At 39.5% G+C, this 25,710-nt stretch overlaps 1 protein-coding gene across 1 annotated transcript in view; it reads left to right on the top strand.

The window, feature by feature from the left end:
- Positions 1–25,710, top strand: part of gpm6ab (glycoprotein M6Ab) — a 37,338-nt gene continuing 11,628 nt past the window's right edge. Inside the window, exons 1-4 of the mRNA XM_086082046.1 lie at positions 1–210; positions 20,940–21,132; positions 23,097–23,253; positions 24,979–25,132. Of these exons, the coding sequence (XP_085938172.1) occupies positions 174–210; positions 20,940–21,132; positions 23,097–23,253; positions 24,979–25,132 (541 nt within the window). The 5' untranslated portion in view covers positions 1–173. The remainder of the gene's footprint in view (positions 211–20,939; positions 21,133–23,096; positions 23,254–24,978; positions 25,133–25,710) is intronic.

Genomic DNA, 25,710 nt, shown 5'->3' with positions numbered 1-25,710 from the left:
TGCTGAAAGCAGGACTTTCCTGATCCTCCATCATCTGCAGGAAGAGAAAAACACATATGCGCGTGCACACACAGCTTCCCACATACACGCACAAGCGCACTGTGCTGAGCGCTAGCAAGGAGCTTTAAACCATTTCACCCGTGACTGAGACAAAGGGATTCTAATCTGCAACAATGGAGGAAAACATGGATGAATCACAAAGTCAGAAAGGTAGGACATAAGTGAAATGTATTAATTATTTTCATCTCAGCATATGTGTGCATTATTTCATTGTTCTGTTCCTGCATCTTTCCAAGTGGCTTTTTGTGTAAACAGCATATATGTACTGCAATGAGGAAAAACATAAAATATACTGTATATATAAATAGATATTTTTTCGTGGTGAAAACTGTTTTGTATCAATATGAGTTTTCCTTTGAGATTGTGTTTCTCATGATTTACCAGCGAATCTAATCATTATGTGACTGCTCTTGATAATAGTGCAGAACAAACGGCCATATTCTGTTCTGTGTCTTTTGATGAATGGATAATGAAGCAGATTGAGGATGAGATGAAATGGCAGTGGACGAATGTTGTTGTTTTGCTTAGAAAGGCTGGATGGACAGACAGAGGGATGTAAGGAATTGTTAGATGAATGGATGGGTGGACGAAGAACATAAGAGGAAAAGGGGGGAGGGAGGTTAAAACAAAGTGGAGCAGTGATTGATGTCTCTATTGGGATTTTATTTGTTAGCCTCTATTGTTGCCACTTCACGCTTGTCTGAGCGCCTTTTCGTCTCCTCTCTCTACATGTCTCCTGTTTTCGGCTGTCTGTGTCCCTCTCCCCAGCCTTCCCTCCATTTTCTATGTCTACACTGTGAAAGCCCCACACTTGTTTTCATCATTATTTGTGACTTGTGTATCATTTTTTTCAACTGGATTTGTCGGGATTATCTATCCGTCCCTATGTTGCTGCATTTTTACTGTCTGTATTTTTTTTTTTTTGTTTTCCTGTTGTCTTAACCATCATTGCCTCCCCCTCTACAACCTATCATCCATTTTGTTTTCTTGACCTCTTTTTTAATCACAGGGTTTGTTTAGCTCATCAATAGTCCCTCTGAGTATTTCAGTTATTTGTTTAGACAATATTCATTTTTTACAGTATATGTTATTTGTCTTGTTGTCCCCTGTCAAAATGGGCGTGTCTATTTTCTTCCTTGCATCCCAAGCTTGAAACATAACATCATCCAGTCACACAGATTAAACCATTGACTAAAATAATTTTTGCTTTGAATTATTATTATTTGGATTGTATTATACATTAGATTGAAATTTACCTCTGAATCCAGAGAAACATTGTCATTGTTTGTTCCATGGATTTCTGGATCGTCTTTTCTGGAAGGAATCTGTTTTGGCCAATCAGATTTGCGGTTGCAATTTGATGTAAACATGTTTTTCATTGTAATTATCTTTTGTTAATCTCGCTGTTTGTTCAGTCACTCCGCCCTGTCCTTGATATTGTCAAATTTGTCGAAATAGGAACAACATTCAGCCCTGTCAATATAGATCTGGCTTGGCCTACGCCCACATGAGACCCTTCCCCTCCCCCATACTACCAGCCTAATGATGTTTGGGCAGTCAGACATTTTATGCTCCACCTGTTTGCCATTTTCATTTAGTCTCCAGACTTTCTTAACATTGTGTCTTGACATCTAAGATGGAGGCGAATGTAGAGTTATCGCCCCTGCACCTCCTACACCAATATACAGTAGCTAGTCAATTTTTTAGATATATATTCTGCTGGGCTGTTGCAACTTCAATTGGACTGCAGGAGATTGTTTTTTTTTTACATTTCTTCCAGCCCATCTGACATTTGCCATACTGCAAGTTTGAACACTCCCTTGATTAGTATTCTTGTCATCTCTTCTCCATGATTTTATGATCCTTCTGTAGTGTGACTGTCCGTGGCCTCACTTTTCTCTAATAAAATGTATGTCTCCTATTGAGCCTTTGCATAAACACAAGCAATATGGCTGTAAATAAGATTGATGATTATTAATTCATTAAAAGTATACTTCTTCTGTGGATATATTTATAGAGCATGACAATATGGTGATTAATGAATTGCTCAGTAGTCATTACCAACCTATAACCAAATAATAAATTTGTTGATATGTCATTAAAGGCTGAGAGGAGAGACCAACTCCTGTTACTTATATGCACTGCATCTTGCATTGAACAACTGAATGTAAATTTTGATGCTTATTGATTCTGCAATAGTATCTTGTTGATGCAATCTGGATGCAACTTGTAAACATTGACGTGCTTGTACTCTGAAATGAAAGTTTTAAAGTTGTAAGCAAGAACATGTACACAATATATTCTGTAGTGTAAATTTGACTCTATTTAGAGTGGGACCAGATAGACTCAGTTTTAGAGTAGTATTAACACTTGAAAGAGAGTAAAATAAAGAATTGGAAAATAAATAAATAAAAATGACTCAAGGGTTGAGGAACGATCTCACGACCTTCAGCTTGGGAGAAAGCCGATCTACTTCTTGATCCACGCAGATCCTGCTGTGTGTTAGTATATCGTTCGTGTCAGCTGGAATCTTTCTAAATCCAAGAGCAAAAGCGGGTTTGACCAAAAACCTCTTGGAGGTAAGCAAACAGTAAGAGTGGCATAGCTCAGGTGGTAGTATGGCCGTCTCCCAAGAAGAAGGTTGTGAGTTTGTTCCTCAACCTTTGAGTGACTTTTATTTATTTATTTATATTCAATTATTTATTTTATTCTCTTCCACGTGTAAATATTAGCCTACTCTATAACTGAGTCTATTTGGTCCCACTCTAAATAGATTCAAATTTACTCTAAATAGTCAAATTTACTCTACAGAATATACTGTATACCCCTAAAAATGGAGGTGATTTTTGTACTTGCTTGTTTACCCTGCATGTGGAGAAGATACTGTCATACGTCAGTTCATGGCAATATGTTTTCCCATTCAGATTATATTTAAAGTAGAGTAACTATTAAAAACAAAAACAAAATATTTCTTAAATTTTATCTACTGAATAAATGGGTAGAGTGGATCATTGTTTTGATGCATAAAATTAAATGATGGGGTTGACCGTTACATCCGGAATAACTTAGACATTGCACTTTGTATGATTTTTTTTTTGTTTCTTTGTACAACAAAGCAATACACTGAAGAACTTTCATCGAATATTGTGCAGCAATTTAAGGGCATTCAAACACATTTGGACAACTTCCACTATTACAATAATTCTGGACTACTACTAATGATAATAAAGGGGAATCTACACAATGACTGCCTAAAGGAGGCCTCTACAATCCTGGTCCTCAAGGGCCAGAGTCCTGCAGGTTTTAGATGTTTCTGTCCTCCAACGTACCCAATTCTAAATATCAGGATCATTTCCAGACTTCTGCAGAGCTTGCTGGTGGTCCGATTCCATGAGAATCAAAGTGTTTTGGAGTACGGGGAAAAAAATCTCTAACCTGCAGGACTTCGGTCCTTGAGGACCAGCAGTGGGCCTAAAGTCTTGAGGTCGTGAAGATTTTTCCATGTGGAGTCCAACATGCCTAGCTGACATTCTACAGAAGATCTGAAAGAACTTCCTACAACACACGTGTTACTGCCCGCCTACCTCCTAAACTGCTTGAAACATTCAAGAAATGGATGTCGCTCAACTCAAAAGATCAAGACGTCTCATTATGCAGATGGCGTCCACCCTCTTGCCTGAAAGTCTGCACTGATCTGCTGGCTTCAGTTTTCACTCCGATCTTTAATGTATCTCTGGAACAGAATAAAGTTCATCCCGGTTCTCTAGAAATGTGCCAGTCAGGATTAAATGTCTCCTGGTCTGTCAATCTACCATCTGTGGTCATGAAGTCCTTTAAATACCTCATGCCGACCACCTGAAGATCATCCGAAAACCAAGCTGGCCAATTGGTCAAATAGGCTGATGCAGTCAACATGGGGCTGCATTAGTTCTGAATTCAAGACCATCATCGTTGAATTTATCCGTTCCTATCTCTACCTGCCACTGAATGAATGGATTCCCAACAGGAGGCAGGGCACACAGTAGGTGTGTATGGAGAAAACCACCTCAACCACACTCACTATCAGCACAGAGACCCCTGAAGGATGTGTGCTCTCCTCATTCTTCTGTGCTTACTAGATACCAATGACTGTACCTAAATGCATCCAACTATTAAGCAGATGTCACTACAGTTGTCCTCATCAATGATGGCTATAGGTATGCATATCAACACTAAGTGACGCTGATGCTCTGGACCTGGAGCTGAACATGCTCAAGACAGTAGAATTAATTGTGGACAGGAGGAGACATCCTTCACAAAGGCTGCCACTCACTCTGTATAAATTATCTGTGTCAACAATAAAGACCATCAAGTTTCATGGAACTACACTCTCTCTACACTGGAAAAAGGTAGACCAGCACGGGGGGTTCTTTCTTGTGACTTGTTTATTGGAACAGCTGTTAAGTCATTGAAAGAGGTCTGTGTTCACCCATCACACTATGGTTTGATGCTACTACAAATGATTGTTCTTTGCATAATTTGGCTTTAGTGGAGGCACGGAAAAGCATCTCAAGGGAGGGAACTCAAGACATGGTGATGTACATTGAGTCTGGACTTCAGTTGTATGTTTTCTCCGTCACTATCCCGAAACATAAGACACTTCAGACATGTGATGTTGCTGATAAAACAAATGTGGAAGACATCAAGTACATAAAACCACCATGACAGGATTTTTAGGGTCAATCAACAGTGAGTTGTGACTTATGATAGTGCAGGTGCTCTTTACAGGAAGTAGTTTGTGGTCATTCCACTTGTAGAAAAGTAATTCCGTGACCGCTTCAGTTTGCACAAGTGCTCAATTAAGTCTGAAGGAAAGCTGACAAAAGACATACAAATGGAAGTGGACCTTGTATATAAGCCTCATATCCATTTCATTATTATGACCATTAATAGAGAATAACTTAATGGAGAGATGAAGTAGTCAATATAAATCGATTTAACACACTCATAGCAGGAGTGCGTTAGCAGGGTGCCGTGAGAGTGAGAACCAAATACTGAAGGGGAAACCGTACATCGACAAAGGAGGAAAAAATGGCAGATTGGCTGTTTGCATCGCTGAATGTGATTTTTTTTTTTTTTTTGTAATTGAATCGTAGTGGGTAAAAGAGGTTAAACTGGATGAATAACAGTAAACTAATCCAGATAATGAAGTTGTTTCCAGGCTGAAATGACATTAGTGGCCCTATTGTCAGAAAAAATGAAATCTTTAAAAATTTACTTAATTTACTCTACTATATTTACTATGCATTTCCCTATAAATTCACAGAGGTTGCTGTCAAAGAATATTCAGTAAGGTGAAGAGAAGGAAGTGTATGCAATAATCTGAGAATGATGTTATAATTACAGACAGAATGTCTCTGTTCCAAGGCGGATATGTTCATATTCTCTGTAAAATTTGCAATCATTCATAATTAATATAGTATTTAATAATACTGTAGTTCATTTAATTTCTATATTTGTTGGCTACAGTAGCCCAGTCCATATGACTTGGGCTTCAAAATAAGAGTGTCATATGGTACGAATTCTGCGACGGACACAAAGAAAATTGACACTTGTTGCTGGAGAGAGGCTGGCAAAGCATCAAACTCCACTCACTTTGATAGATCTTCTTCTGTGCAGATGAGTGGTTCGGGTCCTGTGTGGTGTAATATGTAACATGTTGTACTGTACAGTATGTACAGTATAACATAGAAAATGGAAATTGTCCATCCATTTTCTTAACCGCTTAGTCCTCGTAGGGGGTGCTGGAGCCTATCCCAGCTAGCTTCAGGCAGTAGGCGGGGTACACCCTAAAATGATTGCCAGCCAATTGCAGGGCACACAGAAACAAACAACCATACACACTCACAATCACACCTAGGGACAATTTAGAGTGTTTAATTAATCTGCCATGCATGTCTTTGGAATGTGGGAGGAAACCGGAGTACCCGGAGAAAACCCACGCTTGCACGGGGAGAACATGCAAACTCCACCCAGAAGGGCCGAAGCCCAGACTCGATTTCACGTTCTCTCAGCCACCGTGCCGCCGGGATTAAAATCAGTATAATATAAATATTACATTTGACCATATCAATGACTGTTGACATTAGAACATATTCCACCAACAAACAAATGCACATTTAATTCCATTGAATTGTTCCAGAAATTACACATAGCTTGATTTCATAATACAGACAAAAGGTCAGTCTGATGCTTTATCTATTTTAGTGAGAACATGTAGACTCAAATGTATTCAACCCACATTAGTTGTCGTAATAGTAGTAGTAGAAGACGCGTAGTTAAGCCATTTTTGGGGGTCCTTTAGCACCCCCAAACTGAACAATATCACCCCCAATTTAGTATATAGATATATTTTTACTGATCCACCTTGACCCCTCCCCTGCTTACAAGCAGACTAGCGGAGCACGTTGTCCTCCTCAGTCCAGTCACAGGGTATGTCTCTCTAGTTGTTAAGTGTTCCTTCCTTTTACCAGGATATGTGAACATTTTCTTATCTTCTACCACTCAACACCAACACATTATTTTAATTACTAGTCTGCTTTTTTTGCTCCTCAATCATGTTGCTACGTGCTAATCAGGGAAACAAGTGATAATAATAATGTCTCTTGTGCTGCTATTGGCTAGCTAACTATAACGTGTGTGTGTGTGTGTGTGTGTGTGTGCGTGTGCGTGTGCGTGTGCGTGTGCGTGTGCGTGTGCGTGTGCGCACAGAAAAAAACTAGCCTCATGGAGTAGGTCAAGGACATAAGATTGTTTTTCAGCAAACAAAAGCTCCATTTTGAAGTACTTGTATTAAAGACAAGATGTAAAAAGGCAGACACAAACAGTGCTAAAGTCAATTTGTTTTGTTCATATGTTTTATATGTGTCTGTACTTCACCCATTCACAGATTACATGCATTATTTTGTAGATTCAAGCAAAAACATTTTTTATGTGTATGTAATGTATGTTTCTTTTTACAGAATAGTACAGACAAGTATAGTCAAAAAACATTAATTCTGTATTAAGTTGATGTCTGAACAAATATTCTGAATGTCATACGCAAAAATGTATTACATTTTATACTTTAATGCATGTAGTTATGTTTACTGCTCAAACACTGTGCTACCTTTAACGTAACCATCCGCTGCCAGCTAAAGGATCATCTGCGGTCAAAATTAATAGTGTGATTAAGCTGCTTTAATACATTATTAATGCAATTTTTGGAGGGGGGGATTAATTAATTAGTTAACGCTTTAACTTTAACAGCACTAATATACAACATATATAAGACATTTGTGGTGCTAGTTGAATAATAAAGAATGTAATGTTCATTTACATGTAAATTCATTTTATTTTTATCAAGTAGCTTTGATGGCCTATAGTGTCAATACACAACACTTGGCTTTCCATCCATCCATCCATCCATCCATTCTCTGCACCACTTATCCTCATCATATTTTAGTTTATTTTTACACTCAAATTAAATGAATAAAATATAGAGAATGGATGAACTAGAAGACATCTTTTGTCCAGCAGGTTAGTCTTTTATTTGTCAAATAAGTGTACAGTGCATATAAATACAATTTACACACCCCTGTTCATATGCCAGGTTTTTGTGATATAAAAAAAAAGAGCCCAAGACGCATCACTTAAAACCTTTTTTGACCACTATGACCTACGACCTGTACAATTTAATTGAAAACAATATATATATTTAATAGAGGGGAAGCAACATTAAGCTCCAGAGATAATGAGGTTGCACAATTGTGAATACCCTGTTTTAACTGGAGATGTGACTGTATTCAGGATGAACCAATCACATTCATACCTCTGTTTAACCCCAAATAAAGTTAAGCTGTTCTTGGAGGCTTTTCCTGACATTTTTGTAGTCACATCTTTTTGTGCATGCCGTGGTCCACAGAGAGCTTCCACAGCATCAGAGGAATCTCATTGTTCTAAGAAATCAGTCAGGGAAGGGTGCAAATTAATTTTCAATACACTAATTACTGTAGCGTGTACACCACGAATAATAGTGAAGACAAGTTATCATCAAGTGGAGCATATTTGACACAACAGTGACCTTACCAAAAACTGGATGTCCTACTAAACTTGATGGAAAGGTGAGAAGAAAACTGGACAGGTAGCATGTTAAGAGACCAACAGCAACATGGAAGGCTGCAGGACTTTCTGACTAGTACTGGATGTTTAGTACACTAGACACCAGTCTTTTCCTATAGTATGTCTGGGCTATGGAGTAAAGTTGCCCATCTTTCAAATCTCCCTTATTTATTTGGGAAAACTTGTTAATGGTCCATTAAACCCTAGGTTGAACTTTTTGGCCGTAATTCCAAAAGGTGCATCCGGTAAGTATTCACAGCGCAAATACATGTTTGGCATTATTATGACTTAACACCTAAGAGCATTAAGTGAATGTTTTGGTCACAATATCATGAAACCAGCAATTCCAGGCACGAGTGTGAGCCATGCATGGACAGTAATGGAGAGGCGAGGAGGGATTTCAAGTTGAACAAGCCGTTTGACTGACAGTTTGAATAATTTCAGAAGGCCATTCCAGCAGAGCGTGTGTGGATGTATGTGCGTGAGTATGTGCACTATGAAGATTTCAAGAATCTGTATGGGACATTTGAGTTCACCACTGTAGGGCTCTCCCTTCATTTGCTTTTGGTAGTTGCTTTTGAGTTCAGCAACTGCATACATTCTTTTGTTGACCAACGCAAAAAATGTAAACAACACAATTAAAGTACAAAAAACTAACACAACTGAGTAATGTAATAACAGCAATATTGGTCCATTTTCACCAAAACAAGCACTTTGAATATAGAATCTCCAAATTCTAATTAGTATGCTGATTAAAAGTGGCAGAAGTAATAATAAAAAGGTTCAGTTGGTAAACTAAAACCTGTAACATCAGCCTCCACCGATTCAGCGACCAGAGGAAGAAGCACACTGTGTTTGAATTTTGGTAGATTAGATGCTGGTTTGGTGGATCTGGCATGCGTGAAAAACCTCCACCAAAGAGGGGAGCCGTCGACCCCGGCCAGGACAGGGCAAACACAAACCTCAGGGCCCCCCAGGCCTCTGCAGCGCCAGGGCACAACCCCCGGGCCTCGCGGGGGCCACCCGCCGGAGAGCAAACCCAAGAACCCGAAGCGCCCCCAACACGTCCCGCGTCCCCAGCCCAACGCAGCAGAATGAGGCACGGCAGGCCCACCAGGCATCCCACCGGCCCACAGCCCCCCCGTTCATCATGAAATCTAAAAGACAAACGAAAAACAAGCAGTTCTGTGTGCATTAATTCAACTCAAAAGTTCATTAGCAACAAAGCCGAATGCCATTTATGTCAGAAGGAATCACTCTGTGACCCAGCCCCTTTTTTCTGAGTGGCGAGCAGTTGCCTTCCTTCGCTGGTTGGATTTAAGACGGTACGATACGGACAAAATTTCATATCTCGTGGTTTTTGTCAGACATCTCTATTCTTTGGTCTTTGACTTAGCATGAGACTTTGCATTGTTTCAGTGTTTTATGGTGTCTGCATGCTGCATTTTGTGTTATTTTACTGATACTTATTTACTTACAAGTATTCACTTCCCTATTTCTTGTTATTAATGTATTAATTAGTGCTAAAGTTAAAGCGTTAACTAATAATTAATCACAAACAATTATCACATTAATCATGTATTAACGCATATAAACCACACTATTAATTTTGACAGCGGATGGTTTGAGCAATAAACATAACTACATGCATTAAAAAAGAATTTAATAAATGTTTGTGTATAACATTCAGAATTTTTAGTAATTAAACTGATTAAAAAAAGTGGAAGATGAGCGTGTGCAGTGGATCAAAAAATGTTAAAGACGTCCTCATAACATTAAATGTTGAAACAATTACCACATAACAGGTGCTCTTCAAATTTGGTGGGCAAAAAAATGTTGATGAAAAAGCGATTTATTATGATTAATCAAAACTCTCAAAACAGCTTCCAACCCAGGGCGGGCACAGCTGACTGCCAGGGCGGGCCCGGCCCCCTAATGCCCGCCCATGCCGCCGGGTCCGCCCTTGTGTTTTGCATTGTTGAAGTCAAGTCTGAGTGTTTTCTATCCATTCCAATTACCGTTAGCCAGAGTTTGCATTGTGGTGTTTATGTTAGCCTGAGGTGCAACATAAACACTGGCAAGGATGAAAATGTTGGCCAGAGAGCGTAGATTAATCATGTACATTGAAGGAAGCCGAGTTTGAAGCTTCACCAAGATGCTGGCACCTTCCTTCATCTGCATTGTCATAGAGTGCAGCTGCTCCCTCGGTTATAATGTCCAAACAACGTTGTGGATTTGTCAAAGCTGGCGGAAAAAAGCCCAATTATTCTTACCTTAGCTTAGGGTCACCAAAACTGTGGTACCTCCTCACAAACAAGGAAACACCCTCATGTTTATGGAGCACATACGGCCATTTGTGCTTAGCGTGCCCCAGTTTTTACCAGGTCACTGGGTCTTGCCTGCTTATCAAACCCAAACATGGAAATATGAAAAGGATTATAACATGGCTGAAATATAGAACACACAATCAAACTAGCAGCTGCACAGACATTTTAGTTTGATACAATTGCGTTAATATACATGGGTATTTCAAAAATGACATATTTAGACAATGACAAAAAATCACTCCTCTGCATACGCTCATAACACATTTATAAAACTGTATTTCACATCTCCTCCATCTGTCTCCGAACTGCCTATCTAATCATACTCTTTATTCAAATAATAGTGGAATGGCTGTAATTTATGCAAAAATATTTTTATATAAAGAAACTCAATTGTAATGAACATTTTCTTAAATTCAGTGCATATTGTACAATGTCACCACCTTTATAGCACCTATTTTGATATGAAACACTATTGATCTGAGCGAAACACGCCACTGAGCAAACCAACATGATTTATGCCTGTGACTTTTGTGTAGGAAAATGTGTATTAGTATGGCTGTGATGCTCGCCGAGCTGCACTGTTGCCATAACAACGCTACAGGCAAAGTGGGTCAGCAGGCTCCTGCCACACCCCTGCTGGCATGGTAACATGGCTGGTCAATTAAACATGAGCAGTAGAATGACTCACACAAATGAAAACACACACACACACACTCTTTTCGAAGAACTGGAGGGATGATTTTATTGGCTTTAATAAATTTTCTCTTTGCATGGATGTATGCAGGCTGTTTATCCGTGTGTGCTTTACATTTTGAAAATATAATTACTGAATAGTCAAGAGCATGGATGGAGCTGGGGCGGAATGAGTAATTAGCAAACACAACAGTGGACTGTTAAACATCTGTCAAGTCAATCAGTCAAAGTTAAAAAATATTGTATGGTTATGGAAAAGAGGATCTGTAATTTACAACATGAAAAAAACACTTTACAGAACAATTTGAAATAAAACAACTGTGATCATTTTGGAAACAAATTCTAAATGCAGGACATGACAGCAGCAGACCGTGCATGAAGCAATTGGAGCTTTAAAACCATCCCCACCTATTTTAGAGGCTGTAAATTCAGTGGCTGTGGTTGCCACTCGAATAAACTTAGTGACCCCCAATCCTGGCTCACTATAATATTCAATAAATTTTGTTATCTATAAGAAGAAACACTGACCCGGACAAGAAACCATATATCACTGACAGATGGGTAGATACCCACTGCCTTCATCACACTCAGTTTACATTAGGTCAGTGAATTGCAAAAGGAGCAAAAGTGATGACAAATAATAATAATTTCCTTCATTTCCATCCAGTCATTCAAATTGTGCTTGTTAAAATAAAATACTGGCTTTCCGTCTATCCATCAATTCTGGATCTCACCTATATATTACTTCCATATTTATCATCACCTCATAATTCTCAGTCGAGATCAAATGAATAAGATCACACATAAAAGGAGTAAGAGCAGTGTTTTGAATAGGGATGCACCGAATTTTCAGCCACTGAAACCCTTCTGACGAAAATAGGACCTCAACCAGCTACAGTTTTGTCAGCTAGACAATTAAAGGTGTACTCAACACTAAATCTGATAAACTTTATAAACTAATGTCTACTAATGCTGTCAATATGTCCTGGTCATTATTTTGACATTTTAGTGTATGTTTATTGAAAGTTTGAATTTGGGGCAAAAAAACGTGTTTGGCGCCATCTTAAGGTTAAACACTGGGATAAACACAATTCGTTTTTTTGTCCTCTCGTTTGACGAGAAGTCAGCTGCGACATCACATGCAAAGTGTGACGTAGTCGCTCTGCCACCCACCGGCTCAGTCTTGTACACGCCTCCTTAAACACCTTGTTAGCGAATTGCTGCTGTCACAGCCAGAACCAGTAGCCCTGGATGCAGAGTGCAGTTCAAGGTCCACCTGACGTTAAGGCACTGCGCAGGGGTTACTCGCCAGAACACGCTCAACAATCCCATTCGCAAACCCAACGGTCCTCCAGGAAACACCTTTGAGCGCCCATTTCAAATATTAGTGAGGGGTAGAGCAAGTCTTACTGTTGTGTTACCATTTAAAACCAAAACAGGATGTTGTGGTGAGGCAAGCAAACCTACAGCCAGCAAGTGTCCCGATTTTTTCTTTTCATTTATTTAGTTAAATGTATGTAGATTATTTACCCCAAACTGTTTATGGCGACAGTTTATTGAAGAAGAAAAAACGTTATAAAATTGTTTTTTACTTATTTTTTATTAGTCTGGGAGAAACAACGACTACAGCAAGCCACATTGAGTATGAAGGCTAAAACACGTGCTCACCGGCTTCCCGCACGTCTCATTTCCAGTGTTCACGCATCAAGCGTAATCCAGCATTAACGCGGGCCATGAGCGTTCTGCCTCACTACTCGCTGACATTTCAGAGCTTCATTCACACCGCCAAGTACTTCCACTTCTGTCCTGGGACTACTGCTGAAAGACTCTTTTTCTCCTGTAACACCTTGCTTTTTTCTTTGAGGTGCGTGTCCCTCAAGCCCTTCCATTTTTTTTGTGGCAATCAGGCGGCCGCTTGTTGTGCTAAATACTTTGGCTAATGTTATTGCTGTGATTGGGCTATTGCTACTAGTGCTGGGCGATATGAAAAAAATCTTATTTCACGATATAGCCTATTTTATATCACGATGACGATATAGTTACAATATATTTTCAGTTATTCTTTAAGAACATTATACAACACACTATGACTGCTTACCCTTTCTCATTATATTTTGAAGTCACATTAAACAGAAATGTATCCAATGAGAAATACATCTAGTAGTGCTGTTATATACAATTATTATTTGTAAACAGAAGAGGCACAGTATCCGACATATTTTTAGCAAATATATTTATCAATCTAAATAAGAGGCATCAAAAAATGTTTGACAGAATTTGGTTAAAAAATAATAATAATAATAATTATTAAAAAAGAGCTCTGCTGTAGTGTAATTTTGAGAACATTTATTGTGCAGATTTCAAAAGTCAAAATCAAAACTCAAAATGTATCTACATTTATTCGTTTAATCTTCTCAGCCACTCCTCCTGGCTGACTTATGGGATGCTGTAACAATCACATCACTTCCCGTTTACCTATGTGTGTAGCATTAGTTTTTTCTCTCCAGAGATTCATTAGATTGCCTGCTGTTTTGCTTTTCAAAGTTGGACACTCTTTAAACACACTTTTAACGCGGTTCCAGTCATCCTTGTTAAAAATGTAATTGATCACCCAAGCACTTAATGCATAATGCTTAATTGCATGATAACATTAGTCAGTTAGCATAGCAATTAGCATGGCTTCTCCAGCTTTCCCTCTTGTTCATCACTCCTCGTAATTTCTTCATGAGAACAATTCTTGTATGAAGCGTTATACCGCCATGGAGGCTGTAATTACTAATTTTGGAGCGAACCTGCAACATGTTTATGGCCAGTAGAATCAAGCCAAAGCTCGTTGCTATAAACAGCTGCTACGGCGTAAGTAGAGCGGATCTCGAACTGGGTACCCGCTTGTAGGTGATGTAAGCATCCCAGCGAAGCTTTTTCTGGCTGTCTCCGCAATTCAGTTTAAGTAAAAACTTATAAATTGGTGTTTTGTTGAGGTTAAAAATTAATGCACATTCAGACCCACAAACTGCAATGCGAAACCACTTATTTTAAGCCTCTTGTAGTTTGAAAGGTGTACCCAGCATGCCTTCAGGTGCCTTTTTTTGGTAAATAGTTATTAATAATCCTGGGTGTGTTTTTTTTTTTGTTTTCTTTCTCAAAGTTATTCATTATGTGCACACTCCCACTTAATGTAAAAACAAAGTTTTTTCATTGACTGTTAGATTTACTTTTGCACCATAAGATTGTAATGTTTGCCGACAATATATTGTGGCTCACTGCTAAGAATATTTGTTCAAGCTGCCACCTAGTGACAGCTGTATGAAACAAGCATGCATAATGAAAGCTACTGTCCACCAAACAAGCTTTCTCTGTCGCTTATATTTGCTGTAAGTGATAAACGACGATAGACACGGTAGGAATAAAATGACACAATAGCAACTTTCCTATCGTCTTCACCATAGACAGGGTCATTCAAAAAGAACAGCATGTGATATTTCACAAATGAAAAACGTGTACTAGAGTACCTTTAAGTTTTTATTTTATGTTTTACAAGTTTACAAGTGCTCAATGTGGCCACCAGCGGCAGCACAGACAACATCAAGTCATTGAGAATTGCTCCCGCAAACGCACCTCAGGATGTCGCGGTCCACCATGTTGATTGCAGCTGTTTTTTCATCTTTCATCTCACTGATAATGTAATGGATTTAATCAGTGATCATTTGATAGAGCTATCCAAGTTTGTTTGGACGTTAATTTTGCTGCTGTGGTTTCGTAATCTTTCCGTCGCCGTTCAATTGGTAGACGTGCTCGCTCTTTGCGCTTGGACTGCCAGATCTCCACAGCTCACTGTTTGTAACTTTTTCTTGTGGGGGTGTGTTAAAGACAAAGTTCCACCACTTCCAGCAAATATCGATGACATGAAAGATGGAATAACATCAGCAATCAATACAACCGCAACACCCTGGGGCACACGTGGGAGGAATTCTCAAATCGGCTTAATGTTTTCCGTGCTGTTAGTGACGGCCACATTGGCACTTGTAAAGCATGAAATAAACAATTGAAGGTATGTCTAACAGATGTGTCCAGGCTAGAGTTTTCCATTGTTTCTCGAGATATCACGTGATGATTTTGGCGTATTCTTTTTGTATCACCCTGTATATTGTCATATCGCCTAAGCACTAATTGCTACCATGGCATAGTTCGAACTATAAACAAGTAAATACATTTACCATATAGGGTATGCCAAATTGAAATACTTTGCTCACCATTCAGTCCCGGTATTGATAACTAGTTGCAGCAGTCTGGGTACTATTTTTTTATTCTTGCTCAGCGTGACTGACCTGTACAGGACGCTGCGTGTGACGTGGTCCGTCTCTGAAGCAGATTGGCTGCCGCAAGGTGATGTGCAAAGGTATGCTTGCTGCATTCGAGGAAAGTCTGAATTCTGACTTTTCTAAGTTCATACGAGGAAGTGTACACGGGAACCCCTCTTTGAACTTGGACATCTGACAACACTCGACAATGGTGACCCCCACAGAGAGACAGATCGTGAATAGTAAAATGCAAATTACAAGATTTTAAAAAGATAATATCTTTATTTATTGTTCCTTTAATCTAGTTATTTGACATATATTAACCTAACACAGCATTATTTGGAATGACTGTGTTAACTACAACAATAAACAATTTATAGAATCAGCCATCTTTGTTGTTTACATTTGCCTCAAACGCTTTGAAGTCGGAACTCGGAGAAGCCGAGTGGGATAAATCAGACTTCCCACCTTCTTCAAATGCAGCAAAATTATTTATTAATTATTTTTCACTTTGTGTATTTGCAATGCCTTGACTTTAGTTAGGTACAGTCGTAGCCCATAAATGCTTAAAGTGTTTTGGTTTTCGGCCAAGTGTTTTTCATTTTCGCTTTTCTGTTTAGGCCAAATATTTTCATTTCGGTGCATCCTCATTTTTAACCATCAATATGAGTTGAATAGCTTGATATATTTTTAGAAAGAATGGTAATAATAATTTTCTAATGCTTATCCTGTTCTGGTTTGTCAGGTTTACAGGAAATCTGGAATCAATCCAAGCTGACTTGACAGTTCCAAAAACACAACTATAACTTTGGTTAAGGGAAAAAAAATAATGTATAATATACAGTATAGCCAAAAAAAGGAAAAAATAATGAATGTCATAATATTCAGACACGGTGCCAAGATTGTTTTCCCCTTGGGTTTGGGGGGTTTTGATGGGGGTTTTTAACAGCACTGTCCAAATGAACTACACAGACCGGCTTTAAGTCCTTTCCATCGTTCTAACATAATTTAGTCAAAATTCTGGAAGCATCATGATTGTAATTTAGTCTTCTCCTTTTTGGGCTTCTAATGGATGACTGTGAGATGTGTTCCATGCAACATTACATATTGGGTGTTGTGACTTTGGTTGGGCCTGTGATGTCAGTAGCTATGGTCCTTCCTTTTGGCACACAAGGTTGTGTGGCTTGATGTCTTTCAGTTTTTTTAGTGTTTAAACTTGAGTTGAATTGAGTTAATGCGAGAGAGGCAGAAGAGCCTGCCAAAGTCATAAAAATGCAGTATATAGAATGAATATAATAATGTTTCACAACAACGCTGAACTATATTTACAATTTACAAGGTACTTGTGGATGAATTTGTAATGATTGTGGTTTAAAAAAAATTGCGAGTGCACACCGCTAGCCTGGTCGTGTGTTCCCATTTAATTGCATGAGAGCTCGAGCCACAGTTAAATGAATGAGGCTGAGTTCTCCATTCAGAAATAGCGCAGGCAGCGAGCTTCGCGAGCCGGTCGTGAAATTCAGATCTAATATTTCATCCATGGTGGTCCATATGAAATTGTAAATCCGTTTCAATGTTGGCGCGACTTGTCACTGATGAAATGTTATGGCAGAGCCGTACGCACTGCAGGAGTGCAAGCTTGACCTGGACAGTTCAAATGATCCCGCCACCTACCCGCCGCACGCCTGTTGTAATGGAAATGCAATGGAGGCCGTGTAGTGTCGTTCTGTGAGGTGCGGTGTGGTGTGGTAGCGTGCCGTGCGGGGCTAATGGAAAAGTGGCATTAGTTTTCCACTTCTGTGTCCTGTCTGCTTCTGGGTCCAACTTCTGCTCCTCACCTCACAGTACATTCTGACCAGTCATGGAGCCAGCAGACAGACACAATCTATCAAGCCGTCAGCACTCAGGTAACACAGCTCGGCTGACACGAGCACCTCCTGATGGAGGTTATGGACACCATTTAGAACTTTTCCACCACCGCTTTGCCACAGACGTCATCACCTACTCCAACTCATACCCCAGTCTCCAATCAGGGAGTGATGTTCTCACCTACTACTGCTTCACTTTTAACCGTCAATCCAACATACCGTCCCTCACCCAACTCACCTCTACAGCCTCTCCATTCACAGCATTTTCCATTCACATGGACCAACAAAGCTGATGTCACATTCAAATGCCTCAAACAAATGTTCACCTCGGCCTTGGTCCTCATTCATCCTGATCCTCCCTTACATCGTCGAGGTGAATGCTTCTAACTAGCTCACCCAGAGAAGCTTCAGAAACCAAAAACATCCTTGTGCATCTTTTTAGCACAAATTCTCCCCAAAGAGAGAAATTCTGGGGTGTTTTAATTTATCTCTGTCCTATCATCCAGGCCCCCATAATGTTAAGCCTGATGTTCTCTCCCGCATGCATGATCCCTTTCCAGAGAGGCAAGACCCCAAGACCATTGTCACCTCTTCATGCTTTGTCTGGGCAGCTGTTTGGGACATCAAGTGGGCAGTTCTGGAGGCACAGCAACAGTAACCAGATCCTGGTTCGAGCCCTAAGGATCGGCTATTCGTCCCAGATCACTCCTCCTAGTTGCCATCCATATCTATGGAATCAGAATCCTACCAATACTCGTAACCTCGTAATAAGGGTTTGAATCTCCGAAAACATTTTTGTATGACTGAAAAATTGTTTTGAATCTCCCAAAATATTTTTGAATGACTGACAAATCTCTAAAAAAGCTTTAAAATTATAATAATAATACAAAAATAAATGCACATAGCAGGTGCGCTTTTGGCAGATTTGCATGCCGACACCATCAGTCATTGACCACAAAGTGTTAGACCCACCCAGCTCAGCAAACAGAAAAAGGTGATTGGACTGAAGTTCACTTCCGCTCCCTACTACCCCCCACTACCACCACCAGTACATTACGAGTTGAGACTGCGGGCGCCCTGGTCATCCACGTCTTCAAGCTCCATGGTATTTCATTGTTTCTGACCGGGGCCCCCAGTTCATATCCCAGGTATGGCAAGCCTTATGTAAAGCTCTTGGGGCATCTTCCAGCCTACCTTCAGGTTATCATCTCCATACCAATGGACATTCAGAGAAAACCAAGCTTGAGTCACACCTTAGGTGTGTCTGGTCCCACCATTAAGCATCCTGGGTCAATAATTCCTACAATTCCCTCACCTTATCCACAGGTATGTTTTTGTTTATGACTGTCTATGGGTATCAACCTTCACTATTCCCTTACCAAGAGAAAGAGGTCGGTAATATTTCTGCCCGTGTCGATCTCCGTCATTGTCGTGCCATCCAGAGGCATGCTAGAGCTCCCCTGTCCTGCCTATCCCACCATAACAGTCAACTGGCTGATAGGAATTGGTCTTCACAAATCAGTGCTTCACAATTATTTTTGTTATGCTAGGGAGGAAGAAAATATTTTGCGCCTGCACCCAACTCTCGACCATGACTATAAATACTGTCATTTGTCTATAAAATTGTTTTATGTACAGCTTACAAATTCTCTGAAAATAAAAATGCCTCTGCCACCTACTTTAGTGGATGTGTAATTACACTTTTTTCTAGTATGGGAAAAAAAAACATGAGAACAGGTCAAACGTTTAAACTGAGAAAATGTATCATTTCTAGGGGAAAATATGTTGATTGTAAATTTCATGGTGCCAATAAATCAAAAAAACGTTGGGACAGGTAGCAATAAGAGGCTGGAAAAGTCAATTGCACACAAAAAAAAAACTGCTGGAAGACCAGTTACCACTAATGAGGTCCATTGGCAACTTGATTGGAGTATAAAAAGAGCTTCTCGGAGTGGCAGTGTCTCTCAGAAGCGAAGATGGGTAGAGAACCACCAATTCTTCCAATGTTGCACAGAAAGATAGTGGAGAAATATCAGAAAGGTGTTTACCAGCGAAAAATTGCAAAAGTAGTAAAAAAAAAGTAATCATCATCTACAGTGCATAACATCATCCAAAGATTCAGAGAATTTGGAACAATCTCTGTGTGTAAGGGTCAAGGCCGAAAAATCATACCATGATCTTTGGTCCCTTAAACGGCACTGCACCGCAAACAGGAATGCTAACTGTAAGGGAAATTACAGAAAGGGCTCAGCAATACTTCCAGAAAAAATTGTGGGTGAACACAATCCATCGTGCCAGCCGCCGTTGCCAGATGAAACTCTACAGTACAAGGAAGCCATTTCTAAAGCAGACCAAGAAGCGCAGGCGTTTCTCTGGGCCAGGGGTTATTTAAAATGGAGTGTGGCAAAGTGGAAACCTGTTTTGTGATCAGAAGAATCACGATTTGAAGTTCTTTGTGGAAAACTGGGGCGCCATATCATACTGAATAAAGAGGACAAGGACAACCCGAGTTGTTATCATCACTCATTTTATAAGCCTGCATCTGTGATCGTATAGGGTTGCATGAGTGCGTGTGGCATGGGCAGCTTCCACATCTGGAAAGGCATCGTCAATGCAGAAAGGTATATTTAGATTCGAGAACAACATATGCTCCCATCCAGGCATCATTACTTTCAGAGAAGGTCTTGCATTTCTCAACACGATAATGCCAGACCACATGCAGCACCAATTACAAAATCATGGCTGCGTAGCAAAAGGATCCGGTATTGACATGGCCAGCCTGCAGTCCACTTCTTTCACTTATAGAGCACATTTGGCACATCATAAACGGGAAGGTGCAACAAAGAAAGACCAAGACAGTTGAACACTAGTTTTTTTAGTCTTTTTTTGTTTTTACTTGAAGTGGGGTTCGTACCCATTGCCTCCGGTGCGGCAGCTCAACATTTGCCACTCAGCTAAAGTTCTGGGCCACCGTCACAGCCAGTGCGCGGTCTGCCAGGCACGGTAAACGTTGTAGTGCACTCCGCCTCCCATTTGCCACAAAAGAAAAACGGACAATTTCAAACCCGCCCCGGACGCCTGGAAAGAATGTAATTAAGTGAATATCTCCCTGTAAAACAGCCTAATTCCTCACAAAATCAAGTTAGCAATAGCAATGCCAAACATCATGTAAAGTGAAACAGCCAGGTAATCAAAGCACATCCACAAAGTTCTTTTGTACCATTCTTTGTAAAAAGTACGAATAATTCTCTGTACCTTACTTTGCTGAAGATCCGGTAGCTAAGGCGTTGGTCTCCCATCCTTCAAAACCTGACGTTTTTCCCTCAAAAGAAAGGCGTGAGAATAGTTTGATATTCTCCAGAGTGGCGTCGTCTTACCGCCTTGCTGTATTCTAAGTGTGTGTGAACGCATATATATATATATATATATATATATATATATATATCAATGTAATCTTCTTGGTAAAGGGGGACATTCAGTACAATACTCAAAGCTGATTGAGCAACTTGTGCACAAATACCAAACACAGTCGCCTTTTTCTGTATGTTCAGGTTGTAAGGAGTGTTGTGAGCGATGTGTGGGTAGTCTGCCGTGGGCATCCCTCATTGCCACCATCCTCCTCTACATGGGTGTGGCCTTGTTCTGTGGATGTGGCCATGAGGCTTTGAGTGGGACCGTCACCATACTCCAGAACTACTTTGAGGTCATCCGAGCCCCTGGAGAAACACTGGATGTGTTTACAATGTGAGTGACTACAGTAACCCCTATCATATCTGCTTATGTGATAGGCAATAAACAACTTGAGTATGTATTTAAATGGATAATATATAGCAATAGTTTGATATCATAATGTAGTTTTTAATAGAGATGTAACGATATCCAAATGTCACAATACTATATTATCACGATATGAACCTCACGATACGATAATTATCACGATATTGTAGTGGTGTTGGTAATATTAAAAAATAGTTCATAATACTATATATATCAACCTCTGAGTTTTCTGCTATATCCATGCCACTATACCAGTATGGTTTTACTTAATCACTTTGTAAACAATGCACAGCGTATGCTACTATTGGCTCTGCAACTTAAAGTATCATAGTCTATGTCAGGGATGGCAAACTGCGACCCTCGAGGGCTGGAGTCCTGCAGCTGTTTCCAATCAACAGGATCGTTATCAGCCTTATGCAGAGCTTGCTGATAAGCTGATTATGAATCAGCTGTAGTTGTGTTGAAGAAATGAAATATCCAAGACCTGCAAGAGTCCGGCCCTCGAGGATCGGATCTCGCCATCCCCGGTCTATGTAGTTCATAATGCTGTGCTTGGCTGAAGCAGGCGAAAAGTAACGTTTTTTTATGGAAATGTGGTGCTTTAAGTAGCATAGCATGACAACAATCATATTGTAGCAATTTTAATATTGCAATATCACAATGTTGCGGTTATTGTTACATACTCAGTTTTTAACCTTGTGGTAAATACAGTATGTTAATGAAGGCAATGCCATATATCCATGTGATAATATGATTCAATATTTTAAAACCTGTTAGAAATAGTGGTCCTAACACTCCTTTGTAAGATGCTACAATAAACCATCTGGCTTGAAGTAACTTAAAATTTATTAATTTAGTAAGGAAGAAAGGAATTGGGGGATTATAGAGTTGAAACGTGCTGCAGTCACCTGTAAAGCTCCAATTATGGTATTGTTTCCTACAAACAAACAAAAAAGTAGAGTAAAAAGTTTAAAAATATATATAAAAAAGTAAATACTAAATAAATAAATACAAAGTAGTTGTGCTCAAATCCGAATTAGCACGCAGTGCTGTTAAGTAATTCAGTCACAGTAAATTCTGAAGAGTAAATTTGACTCTAGAGTGGGACCAAATAGACTCAGTTTTAGAGTAATATTTACACTTGGAAGAAAGTAAAAAAAATAATTGAAACAAACAAACAAATAAATGAATATATAAAAGTCACTCAAGGGTTGAGGAACGAACTCATGACACCAGCTTGGGAGACAGCTGATCTACTTTCCACGTAGCCCCTGCTGTGGTGTTAGTGTATTACTCGTGTAAGCTGGAATCTTCCTAACTCCATGAGACGTTTTTGGTCTCTGGAGATAAGCAAACAGTAGGAGGGGCATAGCTCAGGTGGAAGTGTGGCAGTCTCCAAAACTGAAGGTCATGAGTTTGTTCCTCAACCCTTGAGTGATTTTTATTGTGATTTTTTCTTCAATTATTTTTTTTACTCTCTTCCACGTGTTAATATTTGCTAAAACTGAGTCTTTTTGGTCCCACTCTAAATAGAGTCAAATTTACTGTAGTGTAACAATGCAAAATCCAATGTTTGCTAAATACTGTAGCTGATTAAGTTTAGTTTTAATGTGTAATTGTTGATGAAACCATTTATTTATGATACGCTCCGACTTTGCTTTGTCTGTATCTTTCATATTTATAATACATGGAAAAGACAAGCCCTCCATGACACACTGAAAATAACACAAACAACAGTTTAGCATTTCCCACTTTTCTCACAACAGACACATTAAGGGATATGTGAACTTGTTTATTTGAAATGGCACATTCTCTCGTTTAAAAACAAAATCCCCCACCAATACTTATAGAATGACTCGATGAAATGATTCATGAATCAGAGATGTAAGGGAACATTAGAAATGAAAGAGTGATGTTTATTTTCTCTGCAGCATTGACATCCTGAAGTACATCATCTACGGCCTTGCAGCAGGATTCTTTGTCTTTGGAGTGCTGTTGCTGGTGGAGGCTTTTTTCACCACTGGAGCAATTAGGGATCTGTATGGAGAGTTCAAGATCACTGCTTGTGGACGCTGCCTGACTGCATTTGTAAGAAATCTTACATTTGGCTGAAGAGACATGACAGGACTTCACTTTTTTTTTCTTTTTTTTTTCTTTTTTTTGCCGTTTCAACTACTTCATGGTATTCAACTGGAACAATATCCCATTTTTCAAATTATGAATTCATCTTTGATTTGGAATTTTACATCAAATATTAAATATCATGGGAGGCAGGAGAGGATATTTTATTGCTCCTGCAGAAGTTTTTTTCTGTGGGAAAGGGCTCTGGATGAGATAAACATGAAGCATAGTTTTGGAAAGTGTAACCAACTTGCCACTGACTTTGACTCGGGATTTGTCTTTGCCCACATCTGTATAGGCCTTCACATTTGCATTCCTTTCCAAGGAGATGCAGCTTTTACCTCCAGAGAGATTACACAACACACACTCAAAACACACACACTGACAGCTCTCTGGCCTGTTTGAGAAAACTATTGGACAAAACAAAATGCAAGCAGAGAGAGAATATTGCAAAAGGTGTTTTTCAAAGGACTCGGTTTGACATTAGCTATCAGTTTATTATAGAAAAAAATCGATAAAAATCCCCCCCACCTCTCTCCGTCTCTTTTGTAATATTCACACAAAGTAAAGTTGCAAGTTTGCTACGAGAAATAACTGCAAAATATCAAACAAAGCAGACAAACTAGAACAACAGCCTCTCTAACACCGAAATGAAATATAACTAACGGCTGTAATTTTCCTACTATGTAATGATATTATTTTTTACTTTGTTGCGATATTGGTTGTGACAAGTTCATGAAAGGGGATATTTGCAGTGTTGAAACTGCTAGCAAGAATTGAATGGTAGCCTCACTTAACCAATCCCACCCTTGAGTCTCTGACCAAAGCCACACCCCTTACTAAGGCGTACAAGCGCAATTCTCGAACATGGCCATTCATAATGGAATGTGTTTATGAATGTGCATAGATGTGGTAAATAGTCACAGAGAACACACACTGTATCCCACTTCAACAAAATTGTAGCACTAGCAATAGCCTACTGCTGTATGCTAGCATTGCCACCGTTAACTAGAAGATGTTAGCCGCAGCTATTGTAGTATGACTTTAAGTGTTCTCTGTCGGGTATAATTATACTCAATGTTACTGGTTTGAAGTTTTATTTAGAACATGCAATAAATTAAAAATCAAACAGAGATGATAAACTTACCTGTCAAGCAGAAACATTGCTAATTCTGCATTGCTTCTGAATCTTCTCAGCTGCCTGAGATTTTTTCGCTCTGCTTCTGTTGGCCAGTCTAATGCCCAGTTGTTGGTAAATGAGGGATGGACATCTTTCCCATTTTCCGGAGGTGGATATTCTACCATAGTTTCAGTAAGGCTACCAAAGCCCAAGGTAACAGGTCAGCAGGAGGCCACGCGGGTGTGCCCACTAATAGAATGCCATCAATCTCACTGCAAATGAATGAAACGGTCACTCCTTGTCTATGATTGGTTGACATTGGTTGAGGCACAAGATAGGGTCAGAGAGGGCAGATTTTTTTTTCATACTGTGGTGTTGACAAATATTGTATGACAGCAAATGTTTTTTTGTTTTTTTGTTTTTTTAACTGCAAATGTCCCCTTTTATAAGAAAAAAGATAGTGGCCCAAGAACTGGACATAATGTAGGGCATTGTCATCTCTTAATGACTAAAAAACTTAATGTATAATTCACTATTTAAGTTATTATTAAAATTGCCTTCTGTCTGTTCAGGTGATGTTCCTGGCCTACCTGTTTTTCCTGGTGTGGTTGGGTGTGACAGCATTCACCAGCCTGCCGGTCTTCATGTACTTCAATGTTTGGTCCATGTGCAAGAACACCAGCCTGGTTGAGGGAGCCAACCTCTGTCTGGACCTCCGCCAGTTTGGTAAGTAACCTGAGCTATTGCTTAAAGCAATGAAAAACACCCATGTCTCAAAGGTTAGCTCCGCCTCAGCTAATAAATGCTTGCTACAACACATGTGTCCCTGACAATAATCAAAGTTGCCCATCACTCAACCTCCAAAATCTGCAATAGTTATACACATTGGAATTCAAGCAAGTTGTTTTGATAAAACATACAGTACCTCTTATGTTGAACCACATGATGTGTGATGTCGCATGAGTTGTTATAACACCAGAATTCAACATGTTAGAATATATCACTAGAATTCAGCATATTTGTGTCAAAAAGAGATCTTAAAAAAATTCCACGTCTACTTGTTGAATGCTGTAAATGTAAAAAGCTTTCATCAGGGTGTTGGTAACAAACTATGGGGTGCAGAAATAATTATAGTGCCATTGACATCATGGGCCCCATTTTCATGCCCAGTTCAAGTCTAGCGCAACATGCAGTCTAACTGAGTGCATGTGTGGAATTTTCTTTATTTTGATATTTTACATCACTAGCGCAGATATGCCGTTGAGGGATGGAATGCAGCCGACTCCCGGCCAATCAAAGTGACT

The sequence above is a fragment of the Leptonotus elevatus genome, chromosome 8, assembly GCF_054856555.1.
Source record: "Leptonotus elevatus isolate MCC_2025b chromosome 8, RoL_Lele_1.0, whole genome shotgun sequence".
NCBI classification, from domain to species: domain Eukaryota; kingdom Metazoa; phylum Chordata; class Actinopteri; order Syngnathiformes; family Syngnathidae; genus Leptonotus; species Leptonotus elevatus.
This window is presented reverse-complemented; position numbering and strand designations above follow the sequence as displayed.